The sequence below is a fragment of the Alosa sapidissima genome, chromosome 11, assembly GCF_018492685.1.
Source record: "Alosa sapidissima isolate fAloSap1 chromosome 11, fAloSap1.pri, whole genome shotgun sequence".
NCBI classification, from domain to species: Eukaryota; Metazoa; Chordata; class Actinopteri; order Clupeiformes; family Clupeidae; genus Alosa; species Alosa sapidissima.
In genome coordinates this window covers 36616413-36633491 of record NC_055967.1, presented here as the reverse complement: position 1 = coordinate 36633491, position 17079 = coordinate 36616413, and the positions used below count along the sequence as shown (strand labels likewise).

The window sequence follows — 17079 nt, the reverse complement described above, 5'->3', positions numbered from 1 at the left end:
GCATGCATGGAACAGAAGTGAGTGGTTGCTTTAAATATACAGAAGATGTCATTTGATTATTAGACGCTTAATTTATCTGTCAACAACTATTGCCAAAATATTCATCATGGACAACTGTTTCTTTTTAAAATTGTGAAATCTACTGTATGGTCAAGGTATGACCTCATTCTGTTGGCAAGGGGAGAAAGCTGTGGCCTCCATCCCTCCTTCTCTCTCTCTCTCTCTCTCTCTCTCTCTCTCTCTCTCTCTCAACTTCTCACTCCCTCTCTGCTACTTGCCCGCAAAAACTTGTGTCCAGGTTGAACAGAACTTCTTTCTGCTCCCAGTGTGCACAGGAGAAGCAGGCAGTCCCAGGAAGACCAGGAATCAGACTGCTGAAACACCCACACACACAGCTCCTCTTGACCAGTGCCCACGTAGAGTAACCACAGCAGAGGACAGGACTGTGACCAAGAAGCTACTGGACCCAACAGTTTAAAATCTCTCAAGACCTTTTAAAAAAGATCTCCTGGTCCTGTGGAGCTGCCCCCTCTCATATCAAGGTAACTCAGCATTTGAATGCAATCCAGATGAGCGATGCATTATTGTGAGACTGTAATCGTAAAACAAGATGAAACTGTACATTAGGAAAGTGCATGTGTATATTTAATAGTAAACTGTAAAATAATAGATAAATATTTTATATTTATTTGTTTGCAACACTTCTATGACCAGATTATGGAACAGAGGTAATTCTATTATTCTAGGCGTAGATTATGGTGAGCAGTGACCAGATTATTGTAATGAGTGGTATCAGTGCTCATATCAGATTTGTGATGGTTCATTTGAGACAGGTAAAACAGAACAAGTCTATTTCCAACAAAGAGAGTAATTTGAATGCAATCTCTCTGTGACTGTAGTTTACTCTGTGTTTAACTGTTTGCATTTAGGTGACCTTATTGCTCCTGAACCGAATTAATAATAATGATGAGGGCCAATTTTATTGTAAAGTATAGTTATTAAAGTTTATTAAATTGCAGCAGAAAGTATGTTTAACATCATCAGTTATCTGTGAAAAGAAAATACAATGGGCATGTAAAAACCAAATGAATAAAATGGTATCATGGTAATCCAGTGTTTTTATAAAACACAACAAAAACAATGAAGCAACCACTGACAGAGGAAGGACATGTCATATGGTATACAATATGTTACTACTGGAAGGACATGTCATATGGCATAAAATATGTCTACTAGAGGAAGGACATGTCATATGGTATACAAAATGTCTACTAGAGGAAGGACATGTCATATGGCATACAATACTGTATGTCTACGTCAAATACCTGCATCTCTGCATGTCAGGGGTGTTTGCGTCAATACCGCATCTCTCTGGATGCACATACTCATAATATACAGTATTGCAATAGTACAGCATGCGTTTCCTGTGTCTCTATGGTTTCTTTGTCTCTGACTCACTCAGACTCACTCTCTCACTCATTTCTCATTCTCTCTCATTTCTCATCTCACTCATTTCTCATCTCATCTCTGTCTTACTGTAGTAGCTCTGTCCCAGCCCCATCCTTATCAACGGGCTTGTCTCTCCTGAATGCAGATGTGTGTAAATAGGAGCTGTTTACCTGTTGCCAGCTGCATTAACAAGCCCAACCACATGACTGCAGCGTTGTGCTGCTCCTGCTCCCACTTGGCCACTGTACATGTGAATGTGTCTATTTGCATGTGTGTATGTGTGTATGTACATGTATTCATGCATGTGTGTGTTGTTGGGGTGAGCATGTGTGTGTGTGTGTGTGTGCATGCATGTGAGTGTGAGTGCATATGTGTGTGTGTGTGTGTGTTGGGTGTATGGGTGTGCGTGTGCGCGCACATATGCACGCTTGTCCGTACGTTTGAATGTGGACACTGTTCTGTTGCCGTGGGTCTCCAGAGGACCAGTGGGTGAGGGCCTCTGCTGGCTTACGCAGCTCTGTTTACATTGGCCGCTGTGCAGACTCCGGGTCCATGCGCGCCGACCACAGCGCCAACAGACCCCTGCTTATTGGCTCATACCGTACAGGAATGGAACATGGCACAGCAGCTGAATGGCCATACTGTGGCGGCCGTTTAGAGGCCTTTTTCAAATGATGCACCTCGGCAAGACATGGGCCCACTCGCTGGCGGCCCAGGGAGCTCATTTGATTGGCTACACTGAGCTGTGTTGTCTGACATGGCCCTCGTTTAGGGACTTTCTGACTCACCCATTTGAATGTTTTATCTGGATGGGATCCAAACCTGACATTCTACAATGCTCTATACACTACAGGATGTTCTGCCAATGAACTGGATTCAGTCAGAAGATTCATCTCAGATTAAAACAAGTATGAATGAATGTGCACAAGGATACAGATGACAGAGAAGCAGAAATAATCCTCCTCAACAGATATCTTCTATTTGCCCTGTTTTTCACAGCAGGGTGGAGCACAGGAGGGTGGAGAATGTGACATTTCTACACCTTTGTGTGTGGGTGTGTGTGTGTGTGTGTGTGTGTGTGTCTGTGTGTGTGTGTGTGTGTGAGAGAGAGAGAGAGAGAGAGAGAGAGCAAATGTGCCAGAGAAACATGCTCTGTATTTGTTAATAGTCTTGTGTAGTTGCTGATTAGGCAGTTTTGGCTGAAGATAGACAGCCTGAAGCCACACAAGCGACAACATTCACACCGAGCTCAGAAGATACTCTGACATAATAGAAATTCAAGGGGTTAGCCAGATGACATTAAACAAATATCCCACACACAATGCCTCAGGCATTTCTATTAGAAAGTACACATAGATAGCTAAGTAAAAAATGATTAAAGATGAGCACTTATTGAGGCAGATATGATGCAGACAAAAACAAAACAAAGGAAGAGATGCATTATGTCAGAATATTGGACCTACATCTGCCGGCATATTTAAAGGGTATTTTGTCTTGTAGAACAGAATTTTAGGTTCTAATCATCTAACGGGTAGTGTGGCTGTGGGCCCCAGAGGGTTAACTCTCATGTGCAGGTACACACACACACACACACACACACACACACACACACACACACAAACACACACAGCTGGGCCACAGCCAGTAGGTACAGTAGTAAATGGCACACAGAGGGGGGCACTATCTTTGGAATGTAGCCACAGATGGAAGCTTTCCACTTTAAAACACACTGGACAAACACATGAAGCGTGAGGGGATTCTATCACTACCCCTGGACCTCAGAAAAAGCTTCAAGTCTGTTTTGTAGGCTGAACACATTTCCTGTTCTAAAAACAGAGGGCCTTTGTGTGTGTGTGTGTGTGTGTGTGTGTGTGTGTGTGTGTGTGTGTGTGTGTGTGTGTGTGTGTGTGTGAATTAGAATCTGAAAAGTAAATGTTCTAAGAAAGTGTTTGAGAAGACTTCAAATTCAAATCACTAAACTACCCAGTGTAAAGTCACTGAGGGCTTTAGTAATCATCCTTCACCTTTAACAAATTAAAGTTGCACTTTTTCATGCATTATTTCAACTTGTACACATTAAACCCACACCTGTACACATTAAACCCATACCTGTACACATTAAACCAATACCTGTTCCTCTTTTCCTGCAGGCTAAATCATGACAACCTTGCTTCTTCTGTGTGCATGTTTACATGTCATCTCAGCAACTCCAACCTTTGGAGACTTCTCTGACGGAGGTAAGAGAAAACAGGGTCTAGATCAATAAAGCATTCCCTTTATTCAAAAGAGCAAAATAGATTGCCAAGATTAAAATCAATATTTGACAAATGCCTTTACTTCTGAAGTTGTCTATTGTGTTAGATAACAGTACAGCCACAGAGCGACATGTTAACAGTAACTATTGTGTGAGTGTTGATGCTCATAGTGGTCAGTAACTATTGTGTTAGTGTTGATGCTCATAGTGGTCAGTAGTGGTCAGTAACTGCTGTGTGAGTGTTGATGCTTATAGTGGTCAGTAGGGGTCAGTAACTGCTGTGTTGGTGCTCATAGCGGTCAGTAACTATTGTGTGAGTGTTGATGCTCATAGCGGTCAGTAGTGGTCAGTAACTGCTGTGTTGATGCTCATAGGGGTCAGTAGTGGTCAGTAACTGCTGTGTGAGTGTTGATGCTCATAGCGGTCAGTAGTGGTCAGTAACTGCTGTGTTGATGCTCATAGCGGTCAGTAAGGGTCAGTAACTGCTGTGTGAGTGTTGATGCTCACAGCGGTCAGTAGTAGTCAGTAACTGCTGTGTTGATGCTCATAGCGGTCAGTAGTGGTCAATAACTGCTGTGTTGATGCTCATAGCGGCTCTCTTGCTCTGCAGACGTGGACAGCACGCTGAGCGTCAGCATTCCCGTGGAGAAGCCGCTGCGCCCTCTGATGGGGGCGAAGGTGGTGATGCCCTGCTACTTCCAGGACAACACCGTTCCCGACCCCGGCGCGCCCACCATCGCCCCCCTCGCCCACCGCATCAAGTGGAGCTACATCTACAAGGGCAAGGTGTCCCTCGTCTTGGTGGCCTCTGATGGCCAGGTCAGGGTGGAGACCGACTACCTGGATCGTGTCCACCTCATCAACTACCCCTCCATCCCCACCGATGTCACCATGGAGATGACCGAGCTGCGCTCGTCGGACTCCGGCTCCTATCGCTGTGAGGTCATGCACGGCATCGAGGATAACTATGACTCTGTTGACGTCCAGGTTCAAGGTACAAGAAGAAGAGAAAACAAATCACCATCATTAAATAGACGGTTATATAGAATAGGCCCTTATTGTATTTAGTCATTAAATAGACGGTTACAGTATATAGAATATGTCTTTATTGTCTTTGCTCATTAAATAGACAGTTATATAGAATAGGCCCTTATTGTATTTGCTCATTAAATAGACAGTTACAGTATATAGAATATGCCTTTATTGTATTTGCTCATTAAATAGACAGTTATATAGAATAGGCCCTTATTGTATTTGCTCATTAAATAGACAGTTATATAGAATAGGCCCTTATTGTATTTGCTCATTAAATAGACAGTTACAGGATATAGAATAGGCCTTTATTGTATTTGTTCAGCTTTTGCTGTGACATATGAGAGCATACGCATGGCAAGGGCATATGAGAGCATACGCATGGCAACTTGATTCTGAGAAACTGGCACCTAATGTTTTTCCTTCTTGCCTTGTCTGAAGGGATTGTGTTCCACTACCGAGCCATCTCCACCCGCTACACACTGACGTTTGAGAAGGCCAAGGCTGCCTGCGTCCAGAACAGTGCTGTTATCGCTACCCCTGCTCAGCTCCAGGCCGCCTACGACGATGGCTTCCACCAGTGTGACGCTGGTTGGTTGGCTGACCAAACAGTCAGGTAGCGTTGATCTAAACAGTATACAGCATGCCATGTATCAGCATCAACAAGGGACTTCGTAAATGTATCTGTTATAATAATCTATTTGTAGAATTCACATGCATCTGGCATATCAAGTGCCCTAACAGCATGGGGTAAACATAAACCCAGGCACTAAAACTAATGATAATACCCCAGGCACTAAGAATACTGATAATACCCATAATACCCCAGGCACTAAGAATACCCATAATACCCCAGGTATCCGATCCATGAGCCCCGGGAGGGATGTTTTGGGGACAAAGAGGACTTCCCTGGTGTCCGCACCTATGGCGTGAGAGATGTCAATGAGACTTATGATGTGTACTGCTTTGCAGAGAAGATGTCAGGTATTTCACAGTGCACACACATTTACGCATTTGAACATAAAGTGTTACATAACCTATGTGTCTCGCTTTGGACAAAGGCGTCTGCCAAATCCCATAACCATAACCATAACCATAACCATAGCATAGCCTATGTGTCTGTGTCTGTGTATATTTACCTCCATGTTCTCTTTGTGATTCCCTGTGTCTAGGCAAGGTTTTCTATTCCATGTCTGTTGAGAAGTTCACCTTCATGGAGGCGATTGACCAATGCACCAACCTGGGAGCCCGACTGGCAACCACTGGGGAGCTCTATCTGGCCTGGCAGGGTGGTATGGATGTCTGCAACGCAGGCTGGTTGGGCGACAGAAGTGTGCGCTACCCAATCAACATCGCACGTCCTCAATGTGGGGGTGGGCTTCTGGGAGTCCGCACTGTGTACCTGTACCCCAACCAGACCGGCTACCCCTATCCTGACTCTCGATACGATGCCATCTGCTTTGAAGGTAAATCCAGTTTTGTAGCAATCCAGTCTGGCAGGCAAATACAGTAACTTTACGTGCCATGTCTTTAAAATGGTATTCGACATCGGACCTGGGTTCATTTTGAGAGTAAACCCAAGAGCTCTATTGATCTGTATGACCTTGCCTGGGTTTAGTTGTGTATAAACTGTGTAATACTTGCCTGGGTTTAGTTGTGTATAAACTGTGTAATACTTGCCTGGGTTTAGTTGTGTATAAACCTGTGTGATACGTGCCTGGGTGTAGTTGTGGGTGTAGTTGTGTATAAACTGCGTTCCTGTATCTCCTGCAGAGCGGGTGGAGGAGGTGGTGTCGGCTTCACCCTCTCCGTTCCCAGAGCCCGAGTGGAGCACCACCGAGGGACACTTTAGCGTGGGCACCGTCACCATCAGCCCTGCGCTCTACCCCGCCCACTCCACCACCGAGGGCGAGGTCCGAGCCCAGGAGCCTACCGAGGTGCCCCTGCCCTTCCCCTCCACCACCAGCACCTCCATCAGCCCTGTCACGGAGGAGGCCATCATGGCGGCTACCGCCCGGCCAGACACGGCCATAGAGCGGCCCAAGGAGAACCACACGGCAGGTTAGTGACATTAGCCGCGTGTCGTGAGGTGATGAGGTTACTTTTGAAAGCCAAGACTTGTTTTTTAAGACAAGCACATATAGTGTTGAGATCATGGTTTTGGCATCGGTGTACCATCAACCTGCTGGACATGGTCAGTGGTCCGGTCGTTACATTTATTAAACCTGATAGGAGTCATGATACCTTAATGATGTGGTGACAAGTGGTGTAAAATGGTAGCACACATTGACTATGGTAGCACTGAAACTGACTATAAGAACTTGAACTATTGACTATAAGAACTTGAACTATTGACTATAAGAAATGTGAACTATTGACTATAAGAAATGTGAGCTATTGACTATAAGAACTTGAGCTATTGACTATAAGAAATGTGAGCTATTGACTATAAGAACTTGAGCTATTGACTATAAGAGCTTGAACTACTGACTATAAGAGCTTGAGCTATTGACTATAAGCAAAGTCCTTTTAGGCAAGTACCTCCAATCGGCGGCCATATTGCAACGCTTTTTGGGCACTCATCGGGCATCCGTTTCGGCAGAAATGCGCGTGCGCAAGGCTTCACGACACCAATCTTGCTCCAGCGGCGAGTTCACAAGATTGGCAAGATATCTTCACAACACACCATATGATTGGCTCAATGTATTTATATCACACCACATGTTTGGCTTAATGTATACAAGGATACAAGGCTACAAGGAAGTTTATTGTCACATGCATATAGTTACTGGAAGTAAGAAATGCAGTGAAATTATGTCTGGTGTCAGCCTATTTGTGCATTTATGGGGGGGTAAAAAGTGCAGGAGAAGAGGGGTTTAGTAGATTAAGTGGCAAGGGCTGCATAAGAAAGGTGGGGGAGGATTGGGATTGGGGGGGGCACCAACAAGGAGCACCCAAGAGCAACCATATTGGCGTTACAAACTAGCCCCGTGCATTTCTATGGAGGATTTTTTGAGTGCTGTGTCTCCTCATTAGAAAGTCTCTGCTATAAGAGCTTGAGCTATTGACTATAGAAATGTGAACTATTGACTAAAAGAAATGTGAACTATTGACTATAAGAGCTTGAGCTATTGACTATAAGAAATGTGAACTATTGACTATAAGAGCTTGAGCTATTGACTATAAGAGCTTGAGCTATTGACTATTAGAGCTTGAGCTATTGACTATAAGAAATGTGAACTATTGACTATAAGAGATGTGAACTATTGACTATAAGAAATGTGAACTATTGACTATAAGAGATGTGAACTATTGACTATAAGAAATGTGAACTATTGACTATAAGAGATGTGAACACAGTGACAGTGAGTCTGCTGGGGGATGATGGGAAACCAAGTGAACTGATGAGAGTCATGAAACAATATTTCCAGCTTAAAAAAATCTTTCTCTCTCTCTCTCTGTCTGTCTCTCTCTGTCTCTGTCTCTTTCTCTGTCTCTGTGTGTCTCTCTCACTCTCTCTCTGTCTCTCTCTCTCTCTCTCTCCAGGTGTGGTGTTTCACTACCGTTCTGGCTCCAGGCGTTATGCTCTGACCTTCGTGGATGCCCAGCTGGCTTGCCACAGTCAGGGCGCAGACATCGCCAGCCCCCAGCAGCTCCAGGCGGCCTACGAGGCAGGCTTCCATCACTGCGCTGCCGGCTGGCTCAGTGACCAGACAGTCAGGTCAGTCACACAACACTGGACACTGTTTGTGTATGTTTGTGTACTCCCCAAATCCAAGAATCATAAATACCATGTTTATTATTGACATTTTATCAACAAGTCGGCTTATCAGAGATGGAGTGCAGTTGTACTGCTAATCAATCAGTGTTTTCACATAGCATGCCTACAGAAGGATCTTGTTTGTGTGTGATATAACACTAATGTGCTCTGTGTTCAGGTATCCTATTGTAAATCCACGAGCCAAATGCTCTGGAGACCAAGAGCAGCAGCCTGGTGTTCGCTCATATGGCCTTAAGGACGCCAGGGAGCACTACGACGTCTACTGCCACATGGAGCAGCTGAGGGGTGAGCAGCACTGGTCACCTCATCTCGTACTGGGAAGCCCAGTCTTGTCCAGCTGAGGACAGCCACTGTGACTCTCAATACTCCAACTTATGTTTGGCTCTTTCTCTCATCTCTCTCTTCTCTCATCTCTCTCTTCTCTCATCTCTCTTTTCTCTCATCCCTCTCTTCTCAGGGAAGCTCTTCCACGTCAGCACTCTGGCCGGCCTCACCTACTACCAGGCTCAGTCTTACTGCAGGAGGCAGAACGCTACGCTGGCCTCCACGGGGGAGTTGTACGCGGCGTGGAGCCAGGGCATGGACAGCTGCCACCCCGGCTGGCTGTCTGACCGCAGCGTCCGCTATCCCATCCGCAACCCGAGGCAGAACTGCGGAGGAGGGCGAGTCGGGGTTCACACCGTCCATGTGTACCCTGGCCAGGCTGGCTTTCCCAGCCCCTACGCCAGATACGACGCCTACTGCTACAGAGGTACGGCCACTAGAGTGGACCAACAGGAAATGACATCACATTTTACAAACCCTACAAGGTGTCATGAAATATGCCATGTATGTTGTTTATTTTTCTTATTACAGTTAATTTAAATGATTGGTTTACATTTTTGTGACACTGGTTGGATTTTGCCTTTGTAGCTGACCTGTCCATGCTGATCTCCGAGGGCATAGTGGACACAACTCACATGGTTTCGGAGTGGAACATGACCGTAATCACAGATCTTCTGAGGCCTGGTACAGTGCATAAACTCAGTCTTGTATCTGGATCACTAAAAGTACACTGCAAACATACTTATCTGCCCTCATGCATGTGTCCCTTGTCCTCCACCAGTGCGTCCCACCATCTCTCCGATGTTCGTGGACGTTTCTGGCTCTGGCTCTGGGGAGGAGTCCACTGATGGCTCGGGGGAAGTATCGGGCAGCGGCAGGCCAAGCGGAGTGGAGTCCGGCTCAGGTGTTGATGGATCTGGCCTCACGGTGATCCTCCAGGGCAGCGGAGAGCAGCTCTCTGGACAGGGCTCTGCGTCCGGCCTTCCTGAAGAGGCCACGGAGGGCAGCACCATCACACTCCCCGCGGCCTCCGGAGAGATCTCAGGGACGGAGGAGGAGAGCGGAGAGCAGAGTGGAGAGGAGAGCGGAGAGGAGAGTGGAGAGGAGAGCGGAGACTCCATGGTCAGGGAGCTGCCCCCTGGCTACCCCTTCAAGCAGTACGTGGAGGAGTCCTTGATGAGCGGAGAGCAGAGTGGAGAGGAGAGCGGAGAGCAGAGTGGAGAGGAGAGCGGAGACTCCATGGTCGTGCTGATTGACAGGGAGCTGGTCGACCAGTCCGTCACCCCTACGAGAGCGGAGCAGGAGCTGGGCAGGGGACCCTCGGACGTCAGCGGTTCCGGGTTCCTTAGCGGCGACGTCAGCAGCAGCAGTGGCTCTGCCTCCGGCTTCCCAGATCTGACCTTCGTGGACCACAGGCTGATTCAGCTGACGGGGAGTGGTCAGGAGGAGCAGGAGGTGTCCGGCGTCCGGCCCGTGGGCTCGGGCGATGCCAGCGGCTTCGGCTCGGCGTATCCGTCCGGCTTCCTGTCAGGCTTCCCGTCCGGCGTCTCTCATCGCCCCGACGGAGTCGTCCTGAGGGAGAACGAAGTGTTTGAGGTGACGGAGCATCCCAGGGAGACGGAGGAGCAGGGTCAGGGGTCAGTGGAGGCCAGCGGGGCGGAGCTGCCCCCTGGCTACACCCACGAGCAGTACGCGGGGGAGTTCATGAGTGGAAGAGGACCGCATGGGCACGAGAGCGGTCATGACGCAGAGGTGATGCCCACTACGACTTCGACGATAGAGCCAGACGTGTTCCCAACAACATGGGCTGACCTCACCACAGAGTCCCCTGGCAGCACCACCAGCCCCAGCGGCGTGGTCAGTGACAGGGTCAGCACCACCACTGTGTCCAGCATCACCACTGCCTCCTCCGTGCCACTGCAGACGCCAGCCGTTGTGGAGGAGCCGGCTGTTGAAGATGGTGACGTCCCGATATTCCTTTTTCCTCAAACATTACACACATAATTTAACATTACACACATGATCAAACATTACACACATAATTTAAGTTCATGAAGGCACTCCAGTAAATCTGCTTATGAATAAAGATTTACTGTAGTGCAATACATGACTTCAACCATGAATTTCTAAGTTTTTAAATATAACAAAAAAAATATAATAAAAACTCATTCATGGTACTGTATTTCAAACACATTGTTATATGAAGTATATCTGTGCGTTCCTTTGCAACTGCTATATGCCAAACTAGCAAACTTAAAAAGTACATTCAGCTTAAGACATCATGCGCTGGAGTGGACCAAATATACTGAGGACAACTGAATGAATGTGTGTGTGTGTGTGTGTGTGTGTGTGTGTGTGTGTGTGTGTGAAATACTGAGGACAACTAAATGAATATATTGTTTTATTTACAGTAATAGGGTAACCCTTGTATTGATTGTCCCATACCTTGGCGCTATCGTGCTGTTCTAGGTGATGCTGATCCTTGCGCGCCCAACCCCTGTGGCTCTGGGTCATGCTCAGTCCAGGATGGCATCGCTGTATGCCAGTGTCCTCCAGGACAGACAGGAGATGACTGCGCCACACGTGAGTCATATTCAATTTAAAAACAAAAAAACAAGAAAGCCATTGTGTGTAATTTATTATTGAATATGTTGATTGAATTGATATATTATTTAATTTGCTGGCCAAGGGACCAAAAGGTATGAGCTGCTTTGTACAGCTGTGTCAAGATACCTCAAACGTAGCACATCACTTGGCTCTCACTCTAGCCACTTGTCTTTGGTGGTTCCCACAGCAACGCAGGGCTGTGAGCAGGGCTGGGAGGAGTTCATGGGGAGCTGCTACCTTCACTTCTCGGAGCGCGAGACCTGGGGCAGCGCTGAGCAGCGCTGTCAGGAGCTCAACTCCCACCTGGTCAGCATCACCACCCCAGAGGAGCAGGAGTTTGTCAACTGTGAGTAGGCTACCAAGTGGACACTATTATTTGGTGTACCTGCGTGCATAGTGTGTGTGTAGTGTGTAGTGTGTGTGTGTGTGTGTGTGTATACTGTAGTGTGTAGTGTGTGTGTATAGTGTATGTGTAGTGTGTAGTGTGTGTGTGTAGTGTGTAGTGTGTGTGTGTGTGTGTAGTGTGTGTGTGGTGTGTAGTGTGTGTGTGTAGTATGTAGTGTGTAGTGTGTAGTGTGTGTGTGTGTGTGTGTGTGTGTGTATATTGTCTGTGTATAGTGTGTGTGTGTAGTGTGTAGTGTGTGTGTGTAGTGTGTGTGTGGTGTGTAGTGTGTGTGTGTAGTATGTAGTGTGTAGTGTGTAGTGTGTGTGTGTGTGTAGTGTGTAGTGTGTATAGTGTATGTGTAGTGCATAGTGTGTGTGTGTAGTGTGTACCTGCGTGCACAGGGAGGTGCTTGAGCTTACCTGTCCTTGTCTCTGCTGCCCAGCCAATGCGCAGGACTATCAGTGGATCGGACTCAACGACAAGGACGTACAGAACGAGTTCAGGTGGACGGACGGGACTCCGATGGTAAGTACTCCAGGCTGCACTTAAAAACCAACTCAAAGGGTCATGATCCTTCAGATCAACAGCGTTACACAGTGCAATATCAAGCAGTCTGGGCATGCACTGATGATATAAGCGACTTGTCTCCACTTGACAAGTTCAGTTATGACTTTTTGAGTACATCTCTGATACAGTATTTAGGCTATGAGATTTAACAGGCAGGTCAGCATAGTTGATCCGTTGACTGTTTCTAGGTTAATGGCATGTCTCATAGGCAGAAAAAAGCTGTTGCTCTCTAACACTGTCCAGCTTAAAAAGGGTATTTGACATTTTATTTTAAAATACATTCTGATGTATTTAGCCCATCCCTGATCATTCATCAAAAAAAATTCATCAAAGTTTTTTTTTTTATCTTTGAAACAAATATGTTGATAATGCCTTATTTGACAGAGCTTCGAGAACTGGAGACCAAATCAGCCTGATAACTACTTCAACGCTGGAGAGGACTGCGTGGTGATGATCTGGCACGAGAACGGCCAGTGGAACGACGTTCCCTGCAACTACCACCTGCCTTTCACCTGCAAGAGTGGACCAGGTCAGTATCTTCCCCACTATATATATATTCTCTAATCTATAGACAAGAGTGGACCAGGTCAGTGCTCAAACCTTCCCCACTATATATATATTCTCTAATCTATAGACAAGAGTGATGATATGGCTGCTCATTGTCATTAAGGTGTGTCAGAACATCTATGTTACAGTATATAAGCTATATGCCCTATGTTATAATGTATATAAGCTATATATACAGTATGTAAGCTATATGCCCTATGTTATAATATATATATAAGCTATATATACACTATGTAAGCTATATGCCCTATGTTATGCGCCTTATAAGCTATATATACGGTATGTAAGCTATATGCCCTATGTTATGAGCCTTATAAGCTATATATAAAGTATGTAAGCTATATGCCCTATGTTATAATATATTTATTACACGGCTCTTCAGAGTGCTGCAGAAAGTTCCATTCACATGAATGGGCCTTCCCAACGTTCGGGCCTATGTTAAATCTATATAAATCACCGGCAAAGTATATAATCACCGCTGTCAATGGCAATGGGTTGAAGACGGCAAGAACGACAAGAATTGCATTCGCTTATTGCAATGGAATTTCATTGAAAGGGAAAGTAAGCTAGTAAGACGTTGCCACGCAACACCTGAAACTGTCAAGTTCTATCTGTGTGCCGAACTATTTATTTTATCAGCGGAAGACACAAAACGGTAGCAAAATCATTTTTAAAGATTCGTTGTGTTAGGTTTCTTTTCTCGTTTTGGCAAGTAGCTGTGTAATAAGCGGGATAATGTATTGTCCGCCGGTAATTATCAGAAAATAAGTCCCTTCAGGTCGAAGCAAAACCCCTCCGCTGCAGGTCGAAGCAAAACTCCTCCGCTGCAGGTCGAAGCAAAACTCCTCCACGTCGGGGTTCTGCTCTCCCTGTCGGGACTTATTTTCTGATAATTACCGGCGGACAATACATTATCCCTTACATAAGCTATATATACAGCATGTAAGATATATGCCCTATGTTATGAGCCTTATAAGCTATATATAAAGTATGTAAGCTATATGCCCTATGTTATAAGCTATATAAGCTATACAGTGTGTAAGCTATATGCCCTATGTTATAAGCTATATAAGCTATACAGTGTGTAAGCTATATGCCCTATGTTATAAGCTATATAAGCTTTATATACATTATGTAAGCTATATGCCCTATGTTATAAGCTATATAAGCTATACAGTGTGTAAGCTACAGTATATGCCCTATGTTATAAGCTATATAAGCTATACAGTGTGTAAGCTATATGTCCTCTTTTAACGTTGTGTTGTTTGTATCTCCCTCAATATAGTCATGTGCTCTTCGCCTCCTGAGGTGGAGAATGCTAGACTGATGGACACCCCCAAAAATCGCTACCCTGTCAACTCCATCGTGCGTTACCAGTGTAACGAAGGCTTCACACAGCGCCACCTGTCTGTGGTGCGCTGCATGCCAGATGGCCGATGGGAGGATCCCCTAGTGGAGTGTATAGGCAGTGAGTTTCTACCTCTCAGCTGAGCTCATCAGTGCTTTGTCTGTTTGAAACCTGAGTGATATTTAAGATGCTTGTGTTCGTTACATCCTCACCAGGTAGTACCAACATCAGACTGAGGAAACGATCCCTGAAGCAGCAGTCTAAAGTGGCAAGCAGTCGGACATGGCGGAAACACCTCTAAACAGGACAGAAGAGACTAACATTAGGGAAAAAAGGATTCTGTTGTTAAAAAATATTTCTATACAAGACATTTTTGCCTGACAAAAACAAACACACGTAAGAGAGATTGCCCAGCTTATATAAACATTGTCAAACATTTGGTTTTGTAGTCTGCCTGGCTAATCGGATTTAAAAGTGTTACTTTGTTCTGACTGTAAAGAGGAGTAAGTTGAGGAAAGATTGCTAATGCTATAGTTCCAATGAGACATTTTTTGCTAAATTTGTGAACTGTTCTTCTGTAAACAGACCCGAAGTTGGTGTTAATTTAGAGAGAGAAAGTAACTCCTCAAGTCCTACAGTAGCACACGCCATCAAAGACAAAAGGCTGCCTTGACTACAGTTGGTAATTATGAAAAGCTCATAGTTTCTTTTTTAATTTGCAAAGTTTAGTATATTTTTGTATTTTGTTTTCTGTTTTACTCAGGACCACAGAGAGTACAAGTATCTTTTCCTGAGAAAAAGACAAACAATTCCCCATTAGCTCAGCCACTGGGATCCAGCAAAAGACTCACATTTCTTACCTGTCTTACATTTAGACGGAGCGACTAAGGTTGTGGTCAATCAGATCAGTAACTTAGTTTTCCTGAATAGTCAGATCTAATATATTTTCTGAGATTACAGATTTCACTTTGTAGTGCATAGCACTTCAGTTGCACCACTACCAGTGACCACAACCACACTACCGATATATTATTTCATTTTAAAATCCATTTCTGTTAAATGGTTAAAACAATCCCTGGTTGTGATAAAGTAGTTTCTTTCTCTATAAGGAGAAGACACGTCTCTAAAAGAGACCTTTGTCTGGTTGACATTTACTGTGAATGCCTTTTGGCCTGAGAGATGGTACTTAACCATGCTTGATGACATAATGCACACTATTTTGGCCTTCTAGGCAGATTTGACACTACCGACTAGATTTCACCAAACCAACAGAAGTATTGATCAAATAAGATTATTGTGTCCAAACCAGAGTTTGAGAGAATGCTTCAGCCTTGAAATATCTCTTGGTCCTGTGTGACAGATCAAAAGGCAAGAGAATGCCCATCCATGCTGTTTTACCCATTTGACTGTACAGTAGAAAAAAGATTATGTCAAAACATTGGTGTCTAATAATTGTCAAATTACCATCACTGTCTAACCCCTGAAATAAATATTTGGCACCAAATATATTGTATAATAGCATGGTAATTTATGATCCTGGGGTGGAAAAAAAGATATGTGCTTGAGATTGATATAATGTCTTGCTTGTTGACTTTACCATCGCTGACTAGCTAAGACCCAAATGCATGTTTCAGAGAATGTACGTTGATAGGAGCTAAATAAGAATGTACTGGGTAAGTGTGCAAAGAGGTGCATGCGTGCTGTGCATGCATAGGTGTGTGTGTGTGTGTGTGTGTGTGTGTGTGTGTGTGTACATATGAGGGTAGGTATGTTCAGTCCTTCTAAAGCACACTACAAATGTGATTCACTATGTGCTGTATATGTGCCTATATGTCTGATGAAAGAACCTGGTTTGAGACGAAAACTCAAATAAAAGTTTGAATACCAATCTTTTGCTCGGTAACTAGATTTGGTAGATTAATGATTTTGATTGTGATTTTGAAATACTAAAATCTGCATGCTTCTATTTAAACATATATATATATATATATACATATATATTTTCACTTTACCGGTATATGCATTTTGGATGTTGTTTCAATAATAGCAAATGAAGTAGAGTACTCCTGTACTGATTAAATATTTACCTATAAAAATAAGCAAATTTGCATCGCTGGCATATTGTAGTGTAAAAAAAACTTTAATTCAATTAAGAGTATCTTTGATACAGTAAGACCTTTTAAATTCAACGTGCGTCACCCTACAGTATATATAAACAACCTGATGACACATCCCAGAAACCTTGGACACAAATTCACCATTTAGTATATTTTTACCCCTGGCATGTAGAACAGCATGAATGTCCCTCTCATGCTGTACAGTAGGGCCTTCATGCAGGTCTGGCGTGCGGAGTGGGCTCTGCTGGGGGACACAAGGTCTGGCGCGGGGAGCGGGCTCTGCCGGGAACACAAGTCTCTTTTCATGCTCCTCCTCTATCCAGTGCCTATGTTTGGTAAGCAGGTGTAAATAGGACGTGTCTTGGGCTCAGAGGGATCATCAAATGTCTGTTTGCATTGCAGAAGGCTGGGGGGAGGGGAGGTTAAAACTCTCCTGTCTTTTCTCTCTCTCACACACCCCCTAAACTTTCTAAAGTGGCGCTTGTTTAGGGGTTCAGTTTTGTGCTTATGGTGGTCATGTTATGTATCGGAGATCCATTTCTCCTCTCCTTCCTAAGACCCTTGGTCATCTGTCAGGGGTCAATGGGGATCCTGACTGAAAATGTCGCCACCTATTGGCAACGTTGGAATATTCCATTGGAGTATTTA

The 17079-nt window shown here is 44.8% G+C and overlaps 1 protein-coding gene across 1 annotated transcript; it reads left to right on the top strand.

Moving 5' to 3' along the window:
• Window positions 1-336: 336 nt before the first annotated feature.
• acanb (aggrecan b) lies at window positions 337-16170 on the top strand. The gene is made up of 19 exons (XM_042111282.1): window positions 337-542; window positions 3600-3686; window positions 4314-4697; window positions 5177-5351; window positions 5592-5719; window positions 5908-6201; window positions 6509-6796; window positions 8282-8456; window positions 8674-8801; window positions 8974-9267; window positions 9429-9524; window positions 9622-9962; window positions 10044-10800; window positions 11310-11423; window positions 11635-11793; window positions 12275-12357; window positions 12784-12928; window positions 14252-14434; window positions 14530-16170. The coding sequence occupies exons 2-19, from the start codon at window positions 3608-3610 to the stop codon at window positions 14613-14615; spliced, it is 3909 nt and encodes a 1302-aa protein (XP_041967216.1). The 5' UTR covers window positions 337-542; window positions 3600-3607; the 3' UTR covers window positions 14616-16170.
• The last annotated feature ends 909 nt before the right edge of the window (window positions 16171-17079 follow it).

Coding starts and splice junctions, on each gene's coding strand:
- acanb (XM_042111282.1), top strand. CDS start 3,608: ATGACAACCTTGCTTCTTCTGTGTGCATGTTTACATGTCATCTCAGCA. Junction 6,797..8,281: donor CAAGGAGAACCACACGGCAG/GTTAGTGACATT, acceptor CTCTCTCTCCAG/GTGTGGTGTTTCACTACCGT. Junction 11,794..12,274: donor GGAGCAGGAGTTTGTCAACT/GTGAGTAGGCTA, acceptor TCTGCTGCCCAG/CCAATGCGCAGGACTATCAG.